General features: G+C 41.8%; 3 protein-coding genes across 3 annotated transcripts in view; 1 reads left to right on the top strand and 2 right to left on the bottom strand.

The window, feature by feature from the left end:
• LOC144201351 (protein unc-13 homolog A) overlaps positions 1-3,515 on the bottom strand; it is a 33,770-nt gene extending 30,255 nt beyond the window's left edge. Inside the window, exon 1 of the mRNA XM_077723898.1 lies at positions 3,158-3,515. Coding sequence (XP_077580024.1) covers positions 3,158-3,179 — 22 coding nt within the window. The 5' untranslated portion in view covers positions 3,180-3,515. The remainder of the gene's footprint in view (positions 1-3,157) is intronic.
• A 620-nt stretch (positions 3,516-4,135) lies between these two features.
• On the top strand, positions 4,136-8,020 carry LOC144201347 (BTB/POZ domain-containing protein 2-like). The gene is made up of 9 exons (XM_077723895.1): positions 4,136-4,707; positions 5,021-5,140; positions 5,246-5,402; positions 5,477-5,582; positions 5,651-5,848; positions 5,951-6,143; positions 6,264-6,351; positions 6,423-6,569; positions 6,768-8,020. The coding sequence occupies exons 1-9, from the start codon at positions 4,184-4,186 to the stop codon at positions 6,927-6,929; spliced, it is 1,695 nt and encodes a 564-aa protein (XP_077580021.1). The 5' UTR covers positions 4,136-4,183; the 3' UTR covers positions 6,930-8,020.
• LOC144201352 (elongation factor 2b) lies at positions 7,571-15,910 on the bottom strand. Its single transcript, XM_077723899.1, has 14 exons — positions 15,763-15,910; positions 14,439-14,653; positions 12,311-12,492; positions 12,031-12,242; positions 11,657-11,835; positions 11,315-11,420; positions 10,975-11,227; positions 10,312-10,507; positions 10,113-10,236; positions 9,766-10,008; positions 9,329-9,682; positions 9,073-9,255; positions 8,647-8,779; positions 7,571-8,526 (listed from the first exon to the last, which is right to left on the bottom strand). Exons 1-14 carry the CDS (start codon positions 15,763-15,765, stop codon positions 8,333-8,335), a joined length of 2,577 nt encoding a protein of 858 aa, XP_077580025.1. The 5' UTR covers positions 15,766-15,910; the 3' UTR covers positions 7,571-8,332.
• Positions 15,911-16,692: the final 782 nt, after the last annotated feature.

Below are 16,692 nucleotides of genomic sequence, written 5' to 3'. Positions count from 1 at the left end.
ATTTATCCATTTTAGGATGAAAACATCATTTTTAATAAGTATATTTCCTCTTTTTGAATAATTTGCTTTAAAATGTAATTAGATTTTTTTGTTAACTAACTATACGAGGCTATTTTAAGTTTTTGACAAAATGTTCTCATAAAATTAAGCAAATAACTGTATTACACACATGCTGAACATGTAACAGTATATTAACTACCCGTAATACTGGTTGCTGACTCTTATTTAATTTATTTTTGCATTATTTTCCCTCATCGAATTGATGTTGTATTACAGCAACTTGGAATGTAAACAATGTCAAGGAATGAAGTGTGTTTGACTTTGGGAGTTCTACTGTATATTGGGTATCAATATAGACATAAAAATAAAACAACACGCGAGGAAGAAGGATCGATGAGAACCGAAATGGGATTTTTGACCGTGTAAGGCTGGAGCTTAATTATGGCCCATGAACATAAATCTCCGTGATAGGGTGAGTTGTCGTCATAAGAAATGCCCTCCAGGCCGTGTGGACAGCATTTTATCACATTTACGCATGCAGCGGGCACAACAGGGAACGTGCGTACATTGTAATCTACGTGTCTTGAACCTCATAAACCGCTGTTTGTAAATGGTTCGAATATTTACATCCATTTACTGGAAATGTTATTAATTAAGCTTGCTTTTAGGGGATTGGATTAAAGCCAAAACTGTATAGTGGATAACAGGAAAATTTAATGATTTGTTTAATATTATGGAACATTTTGAAATGATTAATGCTAGTCTTATTGTTTTAAAAAAATAAAATATATTTTTAAATGGATATGTTTTATATCTAGAGAATTTCTCCATGTTATTTTAAGTGTGTACAGTATTATATGGATGTGGCCCCATAGTGTTTGCTGGGCTTTCATTTATTGAATATCTGACACAGCAAATGTTGACATCTAAGAATGGAGTGGCGTGTCAAGTCGACGGATTTTACAGAAAGCAAACGGTGTAGTGTGAAGGAATGTAAAATAGGAGGTTTAAGCTTAGGCAGAGACAATGGAAAAAATCTAACTCAGTCAAAAAAATACTGCATTTTAAAGTGTTTGATTCTGAATAATGAATGAAGGGATAATGATCAAACTTGCAGGATGTTGATAAAAAGAAAAGAGGGGATTACATTTTGGGGTAATGAGGTCAAAATGGAAAGTTTGTGATAGTTCAAATGTGCAGTTTTAGCGTTATAAGATAAAAATGGATGGCATTTTGGACAATAAGGCAAAGTTTGAGTGTTCACTCTACCAAATAAGATGCTCTGAATTTAACTTCTGAGTTGGAATTCTCTATTTTAGATGACATTCAAAACCTGAGAATTATATACTAAATAATTTTTAAATCCTAACAATTTACCTTGAAAACTTTTATCTCTTAAAAGCTTAAAAATGCTGCATAAGCTTTGAAAAAGACGAGTGGCAAGGCAAGTTGAAGGGATTTCATTGTGATGGAAATATTAGCCCAAAAAAAAAAAAAAAAAACAGGTGAGCGCTTCAAGCCTAATCCGCTTGCGCGGCTGCTTTGTTTTATCGTCGGAAACGCTGAAGAAACGCAGCCTCTTGGAGAAGCGCAAGAAATGTGGAAGCCAGAAATAGCTCTAGTCAGGTAAGCACGAATGATGTAAGAGGAACAGAAGCGAGGAGGCGCTCTGCCAAGTCTCGTAGTCTACGGCTCTGACAGCCACTGCAACTGGCCTTTATGAATGGACTCTGATGGTCAGTCAGTGGGCAGTCCCCATAGAATTGGACGAGGAGGTGGGCCGTCGTCAACAATGAAGCAGAAGTGATGGCTTTGTAGCCCCCGAAGACCTCACCTTGGCTTTCCACGTACTTCTATGACTAAGGCGAAAAGCTCTGACGCGCAGAGGTGATTACTCAGTGGCGATGACTTGAATTTATAGCGGGGGAAGGCGTTTCGGGGAAGTCATCTATTCATCTATTTTCTGTATGCTTCTAATGAAGCCAGACAAAGATTGATGATTTCAAGTGGTATTCAGCAAATTAGCAATGTAATTATGAAATGGGCATATGATAAAATAACTCGAAAATCCTCCCCGACCAACCTCCTGGAATTTCAGTTCCGACAATCTTATTAATGGATTATGAACGTGGGTCTTTTCTGAGTTTTTGTGGTCAAAAATCCATTTTTCTGGAACACAACAACCAATTTTCAGATTTTTTTCTGTGACTTCTTTAAAGTCCAGTGGTGAAATCAACAAAAGAAATCTTGCCATGTCGCTACTGAAAATTTTATGACACAGCATATTTCAACGAAGCGTAGCGTGGGCTGCACACAGAGTGGATGTGGCTACAATTACTTGCATAAAGTCAAATGATTAAGATAAACATCAGAAAAGAAATGGAAGGGTTGGCAGTGACTGAGCATGTTCCAGTGTCATTCATCGCAATGGACGTCCAATCCCTTTTTGACAGAAACAAGCAGATACTTTCAATTTAAATGGATTCAACATCTAATTCTAGGAATTCATTCATAAACCAACGCTGAATTGCTTAAAAAAACAGAAGGAACCCTGATTTGTTTCCTTAATTCAATATATAGTGAGTATTGGACTTGGAGTAGAAATCTGTCCTGATTTAATTTAATTTAAGAAGATTACTATTCATGACAGTGAGGCATCGCCATCAGCATCAGGTGTTTTTTTTGTCATCTTTTTTCTAGGAAGTCGGGTGGGAGGAGATGACGCATCACTTGAGGAGGGGGGAAACATTGAGAAGTGACGCGTCTCCCTTCCAGCAGCAAGCGAGTATTCCCTCACGACTCCATCCGAGCGGCGGAAGGAGGGAGGCGGCAGCGGCAACGACGCCGCACCGGCAGGGGCTTTTCCACGTCCTGCGCATCCGTCTGCCCACGCATGAATGGGCAGAGTGGAAGACACACAACCACACTCACACACACACAAGGCAACCGCAATAGTAGCGCTGTGAGCTCGAATGAATGGAAAAAGGTAGCAATATAACTCCTCTCAGCAATGATTTCACTACTTTGGCGACCCTGGTTCAGCTCAAGGAGAACGTAGGAAAGTCAACAGAGTTTTCATTCAGGCAGACATCGGACAGCCCGGTGCGGTCCGAATTAAAAAACGAGGAGCAAAATAAAATGTTTGTTTCTGTCTTACCTCCCACACATAGTAGGGACATCTCTGTGGCGTGGCGTGAGAGTTGCCGGATGTCCTGCACCTCCGCCTCCGTCGCCGACGCCTGGGGGAACCGTGATTTGTAGTCTAGATCCGTATGCCGAGTGAAAAGCCAGCCTTGGAGTCCAATTCAAGAGGACCCCTTGTTACGAACGAGCGTCCAGGCTGGCTACGTGCGGCTGTCGTTGGCTGCTCGGCGCAGGGATAGGACCCTCACGACCACTTCGGTTGCTTCCCTGCATTGCCTCCTCAGTTAAGATCTGCACAGCTCCGATCGCGGCTCCTCCCGCCCGCACCAGCCATCTTGTTTCAGCAGGGCAGCTCCCCTCATCGCCGTGACGTCACTGGGATGAGGAGTAGGCAATAGGAAGGAGGGAAGAGGGGAGGTTAGGGGAGGACGACGACAGGTGATGGACAACGTCATGGGCTTGGAGTCGTGCTCCAACCCAGGGACTTGATGCGGTTAATCCACAACGGGGTAGATCTAAAGTCCAGGGGTGGTAAAACTGGTCCTTGATGGGAGATGTGGTTGCAAGTGTTTTCCCCCAACTGATCCAAAACAAACAGTTTAACCAATGAGGTTTGTGTTGAAACAAGAAGCACCTGACTGCACTCCACTGATTGCACTTCTAAGATTCCTGATTGGTGGAAAGGTTTTCTCTTCATAGGTTGGAAGGAAAACCCGCACTCAAAAAAAACTCTCACACTAGCCAAAATAAATTACTAAGTGAAATTTAAATGAATCCAATGTGTCAGTAGCAAAGCTAAATGTTAAATCAAAGGAAGGACAAATTAAAGCTATAATAAGTTAGCAACATTTAATGTATTCATTTGCAGCAGTAAAAATAGATGTTATATTGACAAAATGGAACAAGATAACGGTCCTCTCCCTGACGGTAAAAGTTCAACCTACGCGCAAGAGGGCGCTGTAGTTTCCTTTTGACGTCGACGCTGCGAGAATTTTTCAACGCGAAGAAACGTCTTGTTTACGCCTAGCCTTCATGTAAGATGGCAGCTGGAGAAAACAGTGGGAGGCCTCCGTGTCTCAATTTCGCTAGCCCCGGTCCTCTAGGAAACAGCCAACCCAGCAACAGCATTTTCTCCCTGCCGGTATCCAACGGCGGTCCGCTGGGTTCGGCCGGTGGAGCGCAGGGGGCCACCCGGCGTTCCAACCCGCAGCTGGGGCCTGGCGGTGTAGACGGCAACGGCGTTTTGACCCCCGGGGCTCCACCGGGCGCCCAGGGATCGCTCCAACCGCTGGCTGCTGCCAGTTCGGCGGCCACTGGGGGCATGGCCGCCCCGGCGTCCAACATGGCAACCATCGCGGCGTCGAACGCAACCCCGGCGGCTGCACCGGCCGCTACTCCGGCTGCTGCGTCGGTGTTGGTGTACAGAGAGCCGGTGTACAACTGGCAGGCGACCAAAAGCACAGTGAAAGAGAGATTTGCCTTCCTGTTCAACAATGAAGTGCTGAGTGACGTTCACTTCTTGGTGGGCAAAGGAATGGGGGTCCAGAGGATACCTGCACATAGGTAAGATGATCGCTTTTACCACTGATATACCGTTACTCATCGGTTACTATTGACGTCAATCCAGTTTGACTTTCAATCGTCATGCGTTTTTTTTTACATTCACCACTCCGTAACTTTGCAAATGTCAACTAAAAATACTGAAACTAAAGAAATAAATACATGTCAACTGTTCCTTTAATGTTAAATGGCAGCCAAATTCATACTGTACCACTTGCTAACATCTAAGGACCATGGACTTTTACTTGATATGTATGACTGAATGACTTAACATTAATGGTGTTTTTGCCTGATTGGTTTGTTATGACATTTTTAGGTTTGTTCTGGCTGTTGGAAGTGCCGTGTTTGATGCCATGTTCAATGGCGGAATGGCGACGACGTCGACAGAAATTGAACTCCCTGACGTGGAACCAGCTGCGTTCCTGGCACTGCTCAAGTAAGGCTCGATGTTACAGCTTAGACACGTAAACTCTTTGTATGCAATAGATTTCCAATCCATTTGAAGTGGGCCAGCTGACAGATACACTATGATCCCTCGCAGGTTTTTGTACTCTGACGAAGTTCAGATTGGGCCTGAGACGGTGATGACCACACTCTATACTGCTAAAAAGTATGCCGTCCCAGCACTGGAAGCACACTGTGTGGAGTTCCTCAAGAAAAACCTGAGAGCAGACAATGCTTTTATGTTGCTCACACAGGTCAGATTCAAAATGTCTACCATTTCTTAGCAATATACATGCATCTAATGTCTTTTCTTTTTTTTGCCCTTTAGGCACGTTTGTTTGATGAGCCACAGCTAGCCAGCCTTTGTCTGGAAAACATCGATAAGAACACAGGAGATGCTCTCGCCGCCGAAGGCTTCACAGACATTGATCTCGGTATTTTTTGGATGTTCATGGCTTTTTGGTTCTGCTGATTATATGCTCCTCTCTCTCTATCCTTGCAGATACATTGGTCGCCGTGTTGGAGAGGGACACTTTAGGCGTGCGGGAGGTGCGTTTGTTTGGAGCTGCGGTGCGCTGGGCGGAGGCAGAAGCCCATAGGCAGCAGCTTCAACCCACCCCAGAAAACAAGCGCAAAGTTCTGGGCAAAGCCCTTACCCTCATCCGCTTCCCACTCATGACGATTGAGGAATTTGCTGCAGGTGAACTGAAACACAGTAAAACAACTCCCTTCAATTATTTTCTAAAAGTGCTCAAGAGGACATTTATATTCTTGTTTTTTTTGTTGTTGTTGTCTCTTTCAGGCCCTGCTCAGTCCAGCATCCTATCAGATCGAGAGGTGGTGAGTCTCTTTCTCCACTTTACAGTGAACCCTAAACCTCGGGTGGAGTTCATCGATCGACCCCGTTGCTGCCTACGTGGAAAGGAGTGCAGCATCACTCGCTTTGGACAGGTGGAAAGTCGTTGGGGCTACAGTGGGACTAGCGATCGCATACGGTGAGGACCATGTTCAATTTTAAAGTTTTATGCCCTTCACAATTTTTTGCACTTCAATTTCCTTAAGAAGATCATCCTTTTTAAAAAGTCACATTATCATTATCTATTAAATGTTCCTAGGTTCTCGGTAAACAGACGGATATTTGTGGTCGGATTTGGCTTGTACGGATCCATACACGGACCGACGGACTACCAAGTCAACATTCAGGTATGCTTCAAGAGTTTTGTCATTTTCATGTCAAGGTGATCTATAGTGACCGCATCACCTTCTTTTGGCAGATTATTCATACGGACAGCAACACTGTACTGGGCCAGAATGAAACGGGCTTCAGCTGCGACGGGTCTGCCAACACCTTTCGAGTCATGTTCAAAGAACCAGTGGAGATACTGCCCAACGTTAACTACACGGCCTGCGCTACACTTAAGGTTTGCGCTGACAAATCTCCTGGTCAGAGTAAATAAGTACTCATAATTCAAATGGATTGGACATCTACTAGTTACAAATTCATTTAAATTTCTTAGCATTTGGAGGAGTTATTTTTAAATAGGTTTTGTCTCACCTGGAGTTGTTATCCAATATGGTTACTCACCTTTTTTTTTCTTTCTCCGCGTCCACCTCTGCAGGGCCCCGACTCTCACTACGGGACAAAGGGAATGCGAAAGATAACACACGAGTCATCCACAACCGGCACCAAGACCTGTTTCACCTTCTGCTACGCGGCGGGTAACAACAACGGCACTTCAGTGGAAGACGGACAGATTCCCGAAGTCATCTTCTACACATAGTCACCTTACCTCCGACTTTGGCAGTAATGTTCCATTAAATGTGACAGCCTAGAAGCAGCAGGGGGTTGGGGGCGGGTTGGGGGGCGACGTCCACATCTTGGGGCTCATTTGTCATAATATTTTCTCCTCCCGCGGTGCACTACTTTGGGCCACGTCGGGAGACGAATAGCCACGAGGCGATAGGTCACAGTGTTTTGTGTAGTATGTCCTTGGAGATGCACTCTCTATCTTTTGACCTTTCTGAAAATGACCAGACCGTTAGTGACTTGATAGCGGAACAGAATTCAAAGAGGGCAAATCTGCTGAAATTATTGGCAGCATTGAAATACATGCTGTGTGTTGCCAACAATCAGCTTGACACTGAATGTTACCCAAACTAGTCAGAGCGGCATTTGACGACTTGAGGTCAGCAGCAGGTACTTTGCCACTTCCATCCATCTGCAAATTTTAAAGGCTTTACGGATTCTCGGCATATTCGAACTAAACCTGGGAACCTTTACGAGTTACATTTGTTAAGTAAGTTCAATTTACAGTGTAAAAGCTTGTACCTTTGCTTGGTAGTTGCCTATTATCCAAAAAAAGCACTTTCTTGGCCTTTGAATATTTGGTTGTTTGATGGATGCAGATTAACTCTTTGGATGTTTTTTTTTTCTTCCTAACTTTATTGTAAATATGTGAGCACGGGTCGGTCGGTGTTGACATTTAATTGTTATGTAGAGCTCAAATTTCACAAAGTTGTTTTGTGTGATGTTGGTTAAAAAGGATGGTTTTGTAAGTAGGTTTTCAATCCAATTTGCATTAGGCAAACATAAAAAAATAAATACGATTTCAACTTCTTCAGTGAAACGACAAATGCTTTCCTTACATTGCGTAAAATGTTATGCAATGCTTCATACATGATAGTTAGTGACTATTTTCAAAAAGTCATTTGAACTTAGTACTCATACTGTAACAGTTAAATATGGTTTGAAGGTTGATTGCAAATGTTTTTTTCAATCAAACCTTTCCATTAAATATATATCACTTGAGAAAATGATGATGGTTTGATTTTATAAGTTCCCAAAAGTAAAATAAAAGCCACTTCAGCTTCAGTTGAATGTTTTATTCATTATGAGCAGTGACGTCTTAAAGTGAGCTTGAAATCTTGCTTGTGTTCTAATCACTTATTGCAGGATTTCTAAAGCTATTTTCAGATGAAATGGGGAAGCCCAAAAAATGAAGTCAAGCAGTTATTGCAAAACTTGACACCAATTTTCCCCAGAACCTCTGGCCCAGGCACTTTTGTGAAAAGTTGAGCAATATTGCCCACTTTTAACCGACAATAAGAGACTAAGTGGTGACTTTTAAACATGTGCAAAGATTATTAGATATAGCAAATTGGACGTACGTGTAAATCCAAGCTGTTACAACTTGTCCAGGTAGTTTTCCAGAGGTGGGATGCCTTCCTTGAGACCTTTCCGCTTCCTAATGTCAGCCACAACTTGGGAGGGTTTGCTGTTGGGGTCTTTGGGGTCACCTTGGAGTATTTGCCAGTGGTCAAATACACACTGTGGAAAGGCTTGGCCGCCAGTGTTGCTGCGAAGATCAGCGGTGAATCCTTGAGAGAAACCATATGAGATAAGTCGTTTCTGTGGTGACTCATTGTTACCGCTTCATTGGGATGGCTGTCAATAGCAGCCGGTGAGTTATGACAACTTTTTTTTTTTTAAGTACTTACCGAAAGATTCATTGACAGGCAGGTAAGCTTTCACCACAAAAATAGGTGTTCCCATCACTTGGGACTCATCAAACACATGGCCTCGTTTCCTGTTTAGAACGCCGTAGATCCCGCCTACCACCGCTTCCGGACACTGAAAAGGCAAATGACAGCATCAGATCCAAAAATTAATAGAATTCAGCTAAATATTTGTGAGTTTACTTTTTTTAAATACCATATATGTTGCACAAACTACATTATTTTACTATTAACATACCTGAACGTTAACATGAAACTGAACAAAAATGACGTAGCTTCTTGAAATAGTTTTGTGGGCATGTGATAAATTATTCATGAAAATATAAAAGTTATAAGTTACTTTAAGTCATATTGCAAATAGGCCTCTCACCCTGGTGTGTATTGGAAAGGTAAAGATTGCATCCCTACCTGAATCTCCACCAGGTAAACCGGCTCCATGAGACGCGGCTGAGCCGTAAGCTGGCAGGCGTACAGGACCCTTCGAGCGGTGGGAATGATCTGTCCTCCGCCGCGGTGGATGGCGTCGGCGTGTAGCGTCACGTCGTGAATGTCGAAACGGACGGCTCGCATATTCTCCTCGCACAGCACGCCCTGTAGAACGAGCTCAATGTTCAAGTCGACCATTTCACCAAATTACGGATGAAAAATAAGTAAAAATGGCCACCTCTTTGGTGGCCCACTGGAAACCAGCCACCACACTGTCCTTAATCTCATTGAGGTACTGGACCCCCTTAGTCACGTCGACGAGCAAGTTGGGCCCGCTTCCGTCGGGACCGAAGCACCAGATCTTCCTGGCTTCGGTTACCTCCCACTCGTACTTGTCTGCCAGGTAACGTGCGCGAGCTTTGAGCTCCTGACGGGCCGTGACGTCACCCTTCTCGATGTCTTCGGCCAGGCCGTCCGGGAAAGGACGAGACTTCATGAAGAGACGATTGTGCTTGTTGGGAGACTTGGAGAGGCACATCTGGTCGGATTCCTCGGACACGGTTTCTCTGTAGGACACTACCGGATCTGATTTCTGTAAAAAATAAAATATAAAAATAGTAAGAAACGTGACCATGAGTGAGATAAAAAGCTGCATTGTGTCTCAAGCATCCATACTTTGAGCGGAATGCAAGCGTGGTCCTCCTCCAAGTCCTTCAGGCAGATCTCCAAGTGCAACTCACCCGCCCCTGCAATAATGTGCTCCCCAGACTCTTCGATAATGCACTGCACCATGGGGTCTGACTTAGCCAAGCGCTTCAAACCCTCCACCAGTTTTGGCAAGTCGGCTGGATTCTTAGCCTCCACTGCGACTCTGACCACAGGACTAACACTGAACTTCATGACCCTCATGTTGTGGGCCTGCAGACACATACAGTAACATTTGCTTTTTGCCATATTTTCCTGACTATTAGTTTCATAATTTTTTTAGTCAGATTTAAACATGACAATAAATATCTAGTTACCTGTTCAAAAGTGGTGATGGTCCCAGTCTTCACCAGGAACTGGTCGACTCCAACAAGACCAACAATGTTGCCACATGGAACATCTTCAATAGGCTCCACATATCTGCCCATCATCAAAATAGTCCTGGATACAAATATTAAAGCTATGTTGAAAAAAATACATACAGTATATTCATTTTGGGAGTATAAACCTGCTCACCTTTGGATGGGTTTGATGTAAAGATCTTCTTTTTTTCCAGGTGTGAAGTTTGGCCCCATGATGCGAACCTTCTGGCCAGTAGAGACACATCCAGAAAAGACACGGCCAAATGCATAAAAACGACCCTTGTCACTGGTTGGGACCATCTTGGAGATATACATCATTAAAGGACCTTTAGGATCGCAATTCTTAATACCTGTAAACACACAATATGTTTAAGAAAACACTTGAAGCCATTGTAAGGCACTTATGAAGCTCTCTTTAGCCGCTAGACGTTTTTTCCCCATCAGCACCAAAAAATTAAGACTAAATGTTGAATGTCTTATAAAGAGTAAGACAATATTCATCCTATATACACACCAAACATAACCATTGGAAAAAAAAAATATATATATATTTTTGTCTTTCCAATCAAAGTAGGTTCTCATCACTATGCAGCAATTGTTCCCAGAAACCTCACAAATTTGCCTTTTTTTTTTCCAGAAATGGCTTTTTGCAGTAGGGAAAAAAACAGTATATGAGTTTTCTAGTCCTGCAAATTAAAACTTACTGAGTACTCTTACTCTTCTCTCTTCTTTAAAATACGTACACATCTTTACGACAACTGGACTGGAAAAAGTGATTATTTTTCCCATTTCTGTTTCCAATCAATATCTTCCTTACCCATAGCAGCTTCGTCATCTTCCGGGCCTTCGTAGAGGAGCTCACATCGATATTTTTGAGCGGTAACGGGCGAGGGAAGGTGAATGGTGATCATCTGAAGGAGGGCCTCTCCCGCTGGAAGCCAGCGACGCATCACCGCCTTCAGCAATGGCTTCCCCTCCTTCTCTTTGTCCTCGGTGTCCAGCTTGATATCTAACTTTTCGATGAGTTTGGCTGTCTCGTCCTTCTTAAAATTCATGATGGCGTCAAACACCTGATGTAAGATATTACATCCAGAAATTGAGTGCCACTTTTTCATTCCCTTATTTAAATTAGCCTTTGTGAGTAGTTTTTTTTTTACCTTAAAGATGGGGTCCAAAACAAACTGGCAAAAAGAGCGAGGGTATTTTTGGCCATCAGGACCTGTGGGGGTTTTGGTGAATTTGCCAGTACTTGGATCAACATATCTGCAAGTAAAGTCAATTATTACCAAAGGGAAATAGTATTTTGTTTTTTGCATAAGTATGTAACAATAAAAAAAATGAAAAAAAACCTAAATCTGAACGCATTAGAAGAATAAAATAGTCCGGGTATGAAATAAAGTGATAAGAAGAAAATGGTATGACCGAGCTATGTAAAAAATGAGTGCCCTATAAAGTTTTTAAGAGAAAAGTGATGTGTGTTATTAGCTTTTTTTTGTTACCTGTCTCCCCACAATTTCTTCATCATGTCTTCGACTTTCTTACACCTTTCTGCCGAACTCATCTGAGCTTCTCCTTTAGCAACAAACTTGGCCACATACATCTCAGCAAACTGTTTCAATGTGAAAGCCCAGCCGTGCAGGCCAGAACCAAAGCCAACTGTACCAATAACAGGGTCAATCTAAGGGGGGGAAAAAGTTAAAAATATATTAATTATGTCGTCATTTTTGTCACATAATGTCCAATTCGTTTCATTACTTCAATTCCCTTTGGACACCAAAATTTGATTATAAAATAATCATGAATGAATAAATACAACTGAACACTAGCTGAGACCAATGTAAGCGTTAACATGTTATTAAAGTGTTCTTCTTACTAAGATGTTGCCCATGGGTCCGCCTTCATCCTCTCCATAGGTGGAAATAATGACGTTGACGTTTTCTACGATACGCTGGAAAGTCCTGAAGAGCTCATCTGTCTCCAGCTGAAGTTCCAGCAAGGCTCGGTCCATTTTGTTCATCATCAAAACCGGTTTGATGCGCTCGGCAATGGCCTGCCGCAGGACGGTCTCGGTCTGCACGCAAACGCCTGCGGGAGGAAACCAGGGCTGAACCCAATTGGGGGAAGCGTAGAGCAAGTGTTTTGCAGGAGGCTACCAGAAACGCAGTCCACCACCACCAGAGCTCCGTCGGTCACCCTCAGAGCCGCCGTGACTTCGGAGGAGAAGTCGACGTGACCCGGAGAATCGATGAGGTTGATGAGGAAGCCGTTTCCGTCCTTGCACTGCTTGATGAAGGCCAAGTCCTTCTCGCCCAGCTCGTAGTACATAGAGATGGCCCTGAGAGTACATGGATAGCGTTGTATTACATTTTTATTTTAATATAAGAAATCAATTTAAAATGTCTAATCTTTACAGTGTGTGGTGATACCTTAAGGAAAGAGTTTAATGTGTTAAACTGGATGTGGCAAGACTAACACATTGAGAGCAATAGACATTTTGTCAATTTTTAACAGCATCAATGGCAGTTAATGGGTTAAATAATGCTTGCGTTTTGCAAGCTTTCCACAATACTAAGTGTGCTGCGAGAGCAATCAGTGGATCGGCATCAGGTGCTTCTCTTGCCCAACCCCCGTTGCTTCAAGTTTGTCAGCTCGGAAGATGCCGGCCGGCTTTCTGGAACCAAAAGCTCCCCCCTATCCTCACCCACAGTGGCCCAACCCCCGTCGATTCAACTTTGTTACCTATGTGTGTGCTGGATGGCTTTGCAAAGTAACCCCTGTCTGGTATAAACTGTCAAAGCCAGTCCAAGACTTTTTCTGGACCTATTGAAAACGTTGGCCATCAAAGCACATACTTTTGACCCATTTAAGAGCGCCTTGATGAATAATATTTCACCCATTTCATTATACACAGTTGTGTATGACGACAATACAGGCATTTGATTTGATATAAACGCGTAGCATCCCATAAGACTAGGCTTTCATTTGAAACTATTGCACAAAATGTAGCTTTTCATAAAGAGCAAGCTTTCCACAACTCTGGTATGTCACAATCCTCAATACTAAGTGTGCTGCGAGTGCAATCAGTGGATCGGCGTCAGGTGCTTGTCTTGCCCAACCCCCGTTGCTTCAAGTTTGTCAGATCGGACGGTGCTGTCCGGATTTCTGGAACCAAAAGCTCCCCCCTATCCTCCCCCACAGTGGCCCAACCCCCGTCGATTCAACTGTGTCACCTATGTATGTGCCAGATTGCAAAGTATGTGCCTGGTATACACTGTCAAAGCCGGTCCAAGACTTATTTTGGACCTATTGAAAATGTGGACCATCTAAGTGCAAACTTTTGACCATTTTGACTCATTTAAGAGCGCCTTTGTTGAATTATATTTCACCTATTTCGCTATAGGAAGTTGTGTATGATGACAATAAAGGCTTTTGATTTGATATAAAGGCATAGCATTCCATAAGACTAGGCTTTCATTTCAAACTATTCCACAAGATGTATGTTTTCATAAAGAGCAAGCTTTCCACAACTCTGGTATGTCACAATCCACAATACTAAGTGTGCTGCGAGTTCAATCAGTGGATCGGCATCAGGTGCTTGTCACAGCCCAACCCCCGTTGCTTCAAGTTTGTCAGCTCGGTTTGTCGGTGCCGTCCGGATTTCTGGAACCAAAAGCTCCCCCCTCCTCCCCCACAGTGGCCCAACCCCCGTTATTTCAACCTTGTTACCTATGTTTGAACCAATGGCTTGCAAAAGAAAAATCTGCCTGCTATAAACTGTCAAGAGACTTTTTCTTTTGACCTATTTCAAACGTGGGCCATCAAAGTGCAAACTTTTGACCATTTGGACTCATTTAAGAGCACCTTTTATGAATGATATTTCACCCATTTCATTATATATTGTGTAATTGTTTCACAATTCTCATCAGTCTAAATCCAAATGTCACCATTTAAAAAAATATGGCATGCAGAAATCATGAGTAGAAATAATGAATGGTGAATTATTGAATACTGTGAAATTGAATTATGAATGAATGATAATGTTTCAATCTCAATGACTTTTTAGAAATTCCTTTTCCAGAAATCCCCATAACTTCAAATAGTGCTCTGATAACATTTGTACTAATTCTCCACAGAAGATAAAGAATATAGACGCCCATTTGTATTAAAACAATACAAAAAGTTAATTGCTTAAAATTTTGTCTGATCCTCAGTATAAACCACGACTAACGTTCCCACAAATAAACGACTTTTTAGCGGCCGACAATGTGATATAATACATACGTTGATTTGATAGTGATGCACCGTTCTTGTTCGTCTTTGCGGGTGTCGGTGAATCGAGTCTCTCCTGCTCGTGACGAGGCGATGATGCCCGCCTTGGACACCAAAGAGTCCGTCAACGTGGACTTGCCGTGATCCACGTGAGCAATCACGGACATGTTCCTGATGTTGGACTTCTTGTCCATAATGGCTCGGATCTGGTCCACTGTGAAGTTGACCTAGTGGAGACACATTTAGATTTCATTCTAATGGAAGTGCAGTTTAATCTAATTTCTAAAATTATGTTTACTAAGTTTGCAACGGTTCCAAGGTAGAGTTATAAAAAGAAAGTCATTTGGAAACTGAATCTATCAGGCTGGCAAAGAAAGACAAACGTTTGACCGTCTTATACTGCGGGTTGTTGCTGAGCAATTATTAGTTCATATTTATACATAAAACATATGTAACATATCTTGAATTCAACATTTTAATAAAATCCAAATATGGATTATTAGTGTTGATTACAGTCAACAAGCTTAAGTGATTAGCAACAAGTGTCAGTGAAAGACAAACCAGGGTTGTTCTAAAAATAAAATGTTTTTTTTTACATTGAGCACACAATAACTGATATTTTTCTGCTTATTTTTTTGAATTCAAAATTGGCAACATTTGTGATTAGATGGTGACGCATTTTTTTTTTTTTTGGTCACCTGTCGATGATGTAATGCTCTTGTTGTTATCAAAAATTTGGTATGAGTGACTCAATCCTGAACTAGACATCACCTGACCAGGAATAAATTTACTGAGAGCAATAAAATAAAAAGGGTTATTAAAAAAAATGCCACAATATGTGGCGAGTACCTAAACATACATAGTTACCCATCTCTATTTGGAGATAACTTTATTTAGTCTTCTCCAATTGGGGGGTTTGTATGCTCTATTTCCTGTTTTTAATGCAACTGACTATCGCAATTTTAATTACGGTATGAAAGATGGGCAGGTGGTCCCACGATATTGTTTAGTAATAACATATTTACAGAAGAACAGTAAAGCTATAGGACATATAATCTAATAATGCTGTGTTATTGACGTCAGTGCCAAAAGTAGGCCGAGAATACAGCCTGACAAGGTTTTTTTGTTTTTGTTTTTAAATTATTACATTGGCAACAAGCATACATGTCCATACATCACATTCACACACGCACACTCATAAGTATGTACACAAATCATGTGCGTATGCTTGTAAGGACCATACATTAACATCGTTTTTTTTAAATCTATCTACTGATAAATCATGGCAGGTAAAATGATGCGTCCATTTAGTAAAAACGAGTGGACATTGACTCACCATGGTGACAATTTGTGTGTCTTCGTCACGTTATTGCTGCGAAACGATGCGCTGGAAAAGTGCGTGTGCAGGGACGCCGTAGTTGAGCCAGGCTGCAAAGAGGCGCCAAGACAGCAGAGGACGCTGTTGGAAGCCTTTCACTCGCTGTCTAGTACTATGTGCAGAAACAAATGTATAAGTATAAGTACAAGTGATGATGGGACATCATTGAATCTGTCAGAAAGCTTAATCTTTGTCTGCCTTTGACGCTGACAGATGTCAAATCCAATGTTTTTTTCAAGAAAAAGGCAGTGAATCACAAGATAAGATAGGCTTGACATCATCAAAGAGATGGAGGAAAGATTTATCTCTGCTTTATTTTCTTTTTTATGTTTAAATAAAATATTTAGCCATGATGGAATGTCTCATTGAACCTCATATAACCCCTATTATGCATATGCTGATAAAAGAAAATATAGCATTTTAAATTGTTTACCTTTTGGAGTTGTAAGCTAAAAATCTACTCATCAGAAAAGCTAACATAATAACAGATTGGCAACTCTGTTACCCTTAAAAGTGTTATTATTCCAAGTATTGTAAATATCAGGTAAACATACATATTTTAACATTGATTTTTTTTTTAGAGGAGCTAATGAAGCCTCTAACTATTTATTATCAAATAGTAATTAACATACAGCAGAAAATCAATTTTTACTGAATTTTTGAAGCTTAAATCTTCCAATTCTGTCCTCCCTAAAAACTCGAAGCAATTAACCTCTTTTCAGGAATGATTAGCTACTGTCCAATAATGGACGACCTCAATTTTCTATACAAAGTTCTTTTAATTATAGTCTTTTGTCACAGTTTGTAAATGAGTAGCAGGTTGCAGAAAGCAAACACTTACAACAGTGACTCTGCTTTCATTCCCAAAAGCATACCAGTTATGGTTGA

Source organism: Stigmatopora nigra, chromosome 9 (assembly GCF_051989575.1).
Source record: "Stigmatopora nigra isolate UIUO_SnigA chromosome 9, RoL_Snig_1.1, whole genome shotgun sequence".
NCBI lineage: Eukaryota > Metazoa > Chordata > Actinopteri > Syngnathiformes > Syngnathidae > Stigmatopora > Stigmatopora nigra.
Note: the sequence above shows the minus strand (reverse complement) of the source record. Positions and strands in the feature narration are given on the sequence as shown.

Coding starts and splice junctions, on each gene's coding strand:
- LOC144201347 (XM_077723895.1), top strand. CDS start 4,184: ATGGCAGCTGGAGAAAACAGTGGGAGGCCTCCGTGTCTCAATTTCGCT. Junction 5,849..5,950: donor GATTGAGGAATTTGCTGCAG/GTGAACTGAAAC, acceptor TGTCTCTTTCAG/GCCCTGCTCAGTCCAGCATC. Junction 6,570..6,767: donor CGGCCTGCGCTACACTTAAG/GTTTGCGCTGAC, acceptor CCACCTCTGCAG/GGCCCCGACTCTCACTACGG.
- LOC144201352 (XM_077723899.1), bottom strand. Junction 10,009..10,112: donor CCATCACCACTTTTGAACAG/GTAACTAGATAT, acceptor ATGTGTCTGCAG/GCCCACAACATGAGGGTCAT. Junction 9,256..9,328: donor TCCAGTGGGCCACCAAAGAG/GTGGCCATTTTT, acceptor CTCGTTCTACAG/GGCGTGCTGTGCGAGGAGAA.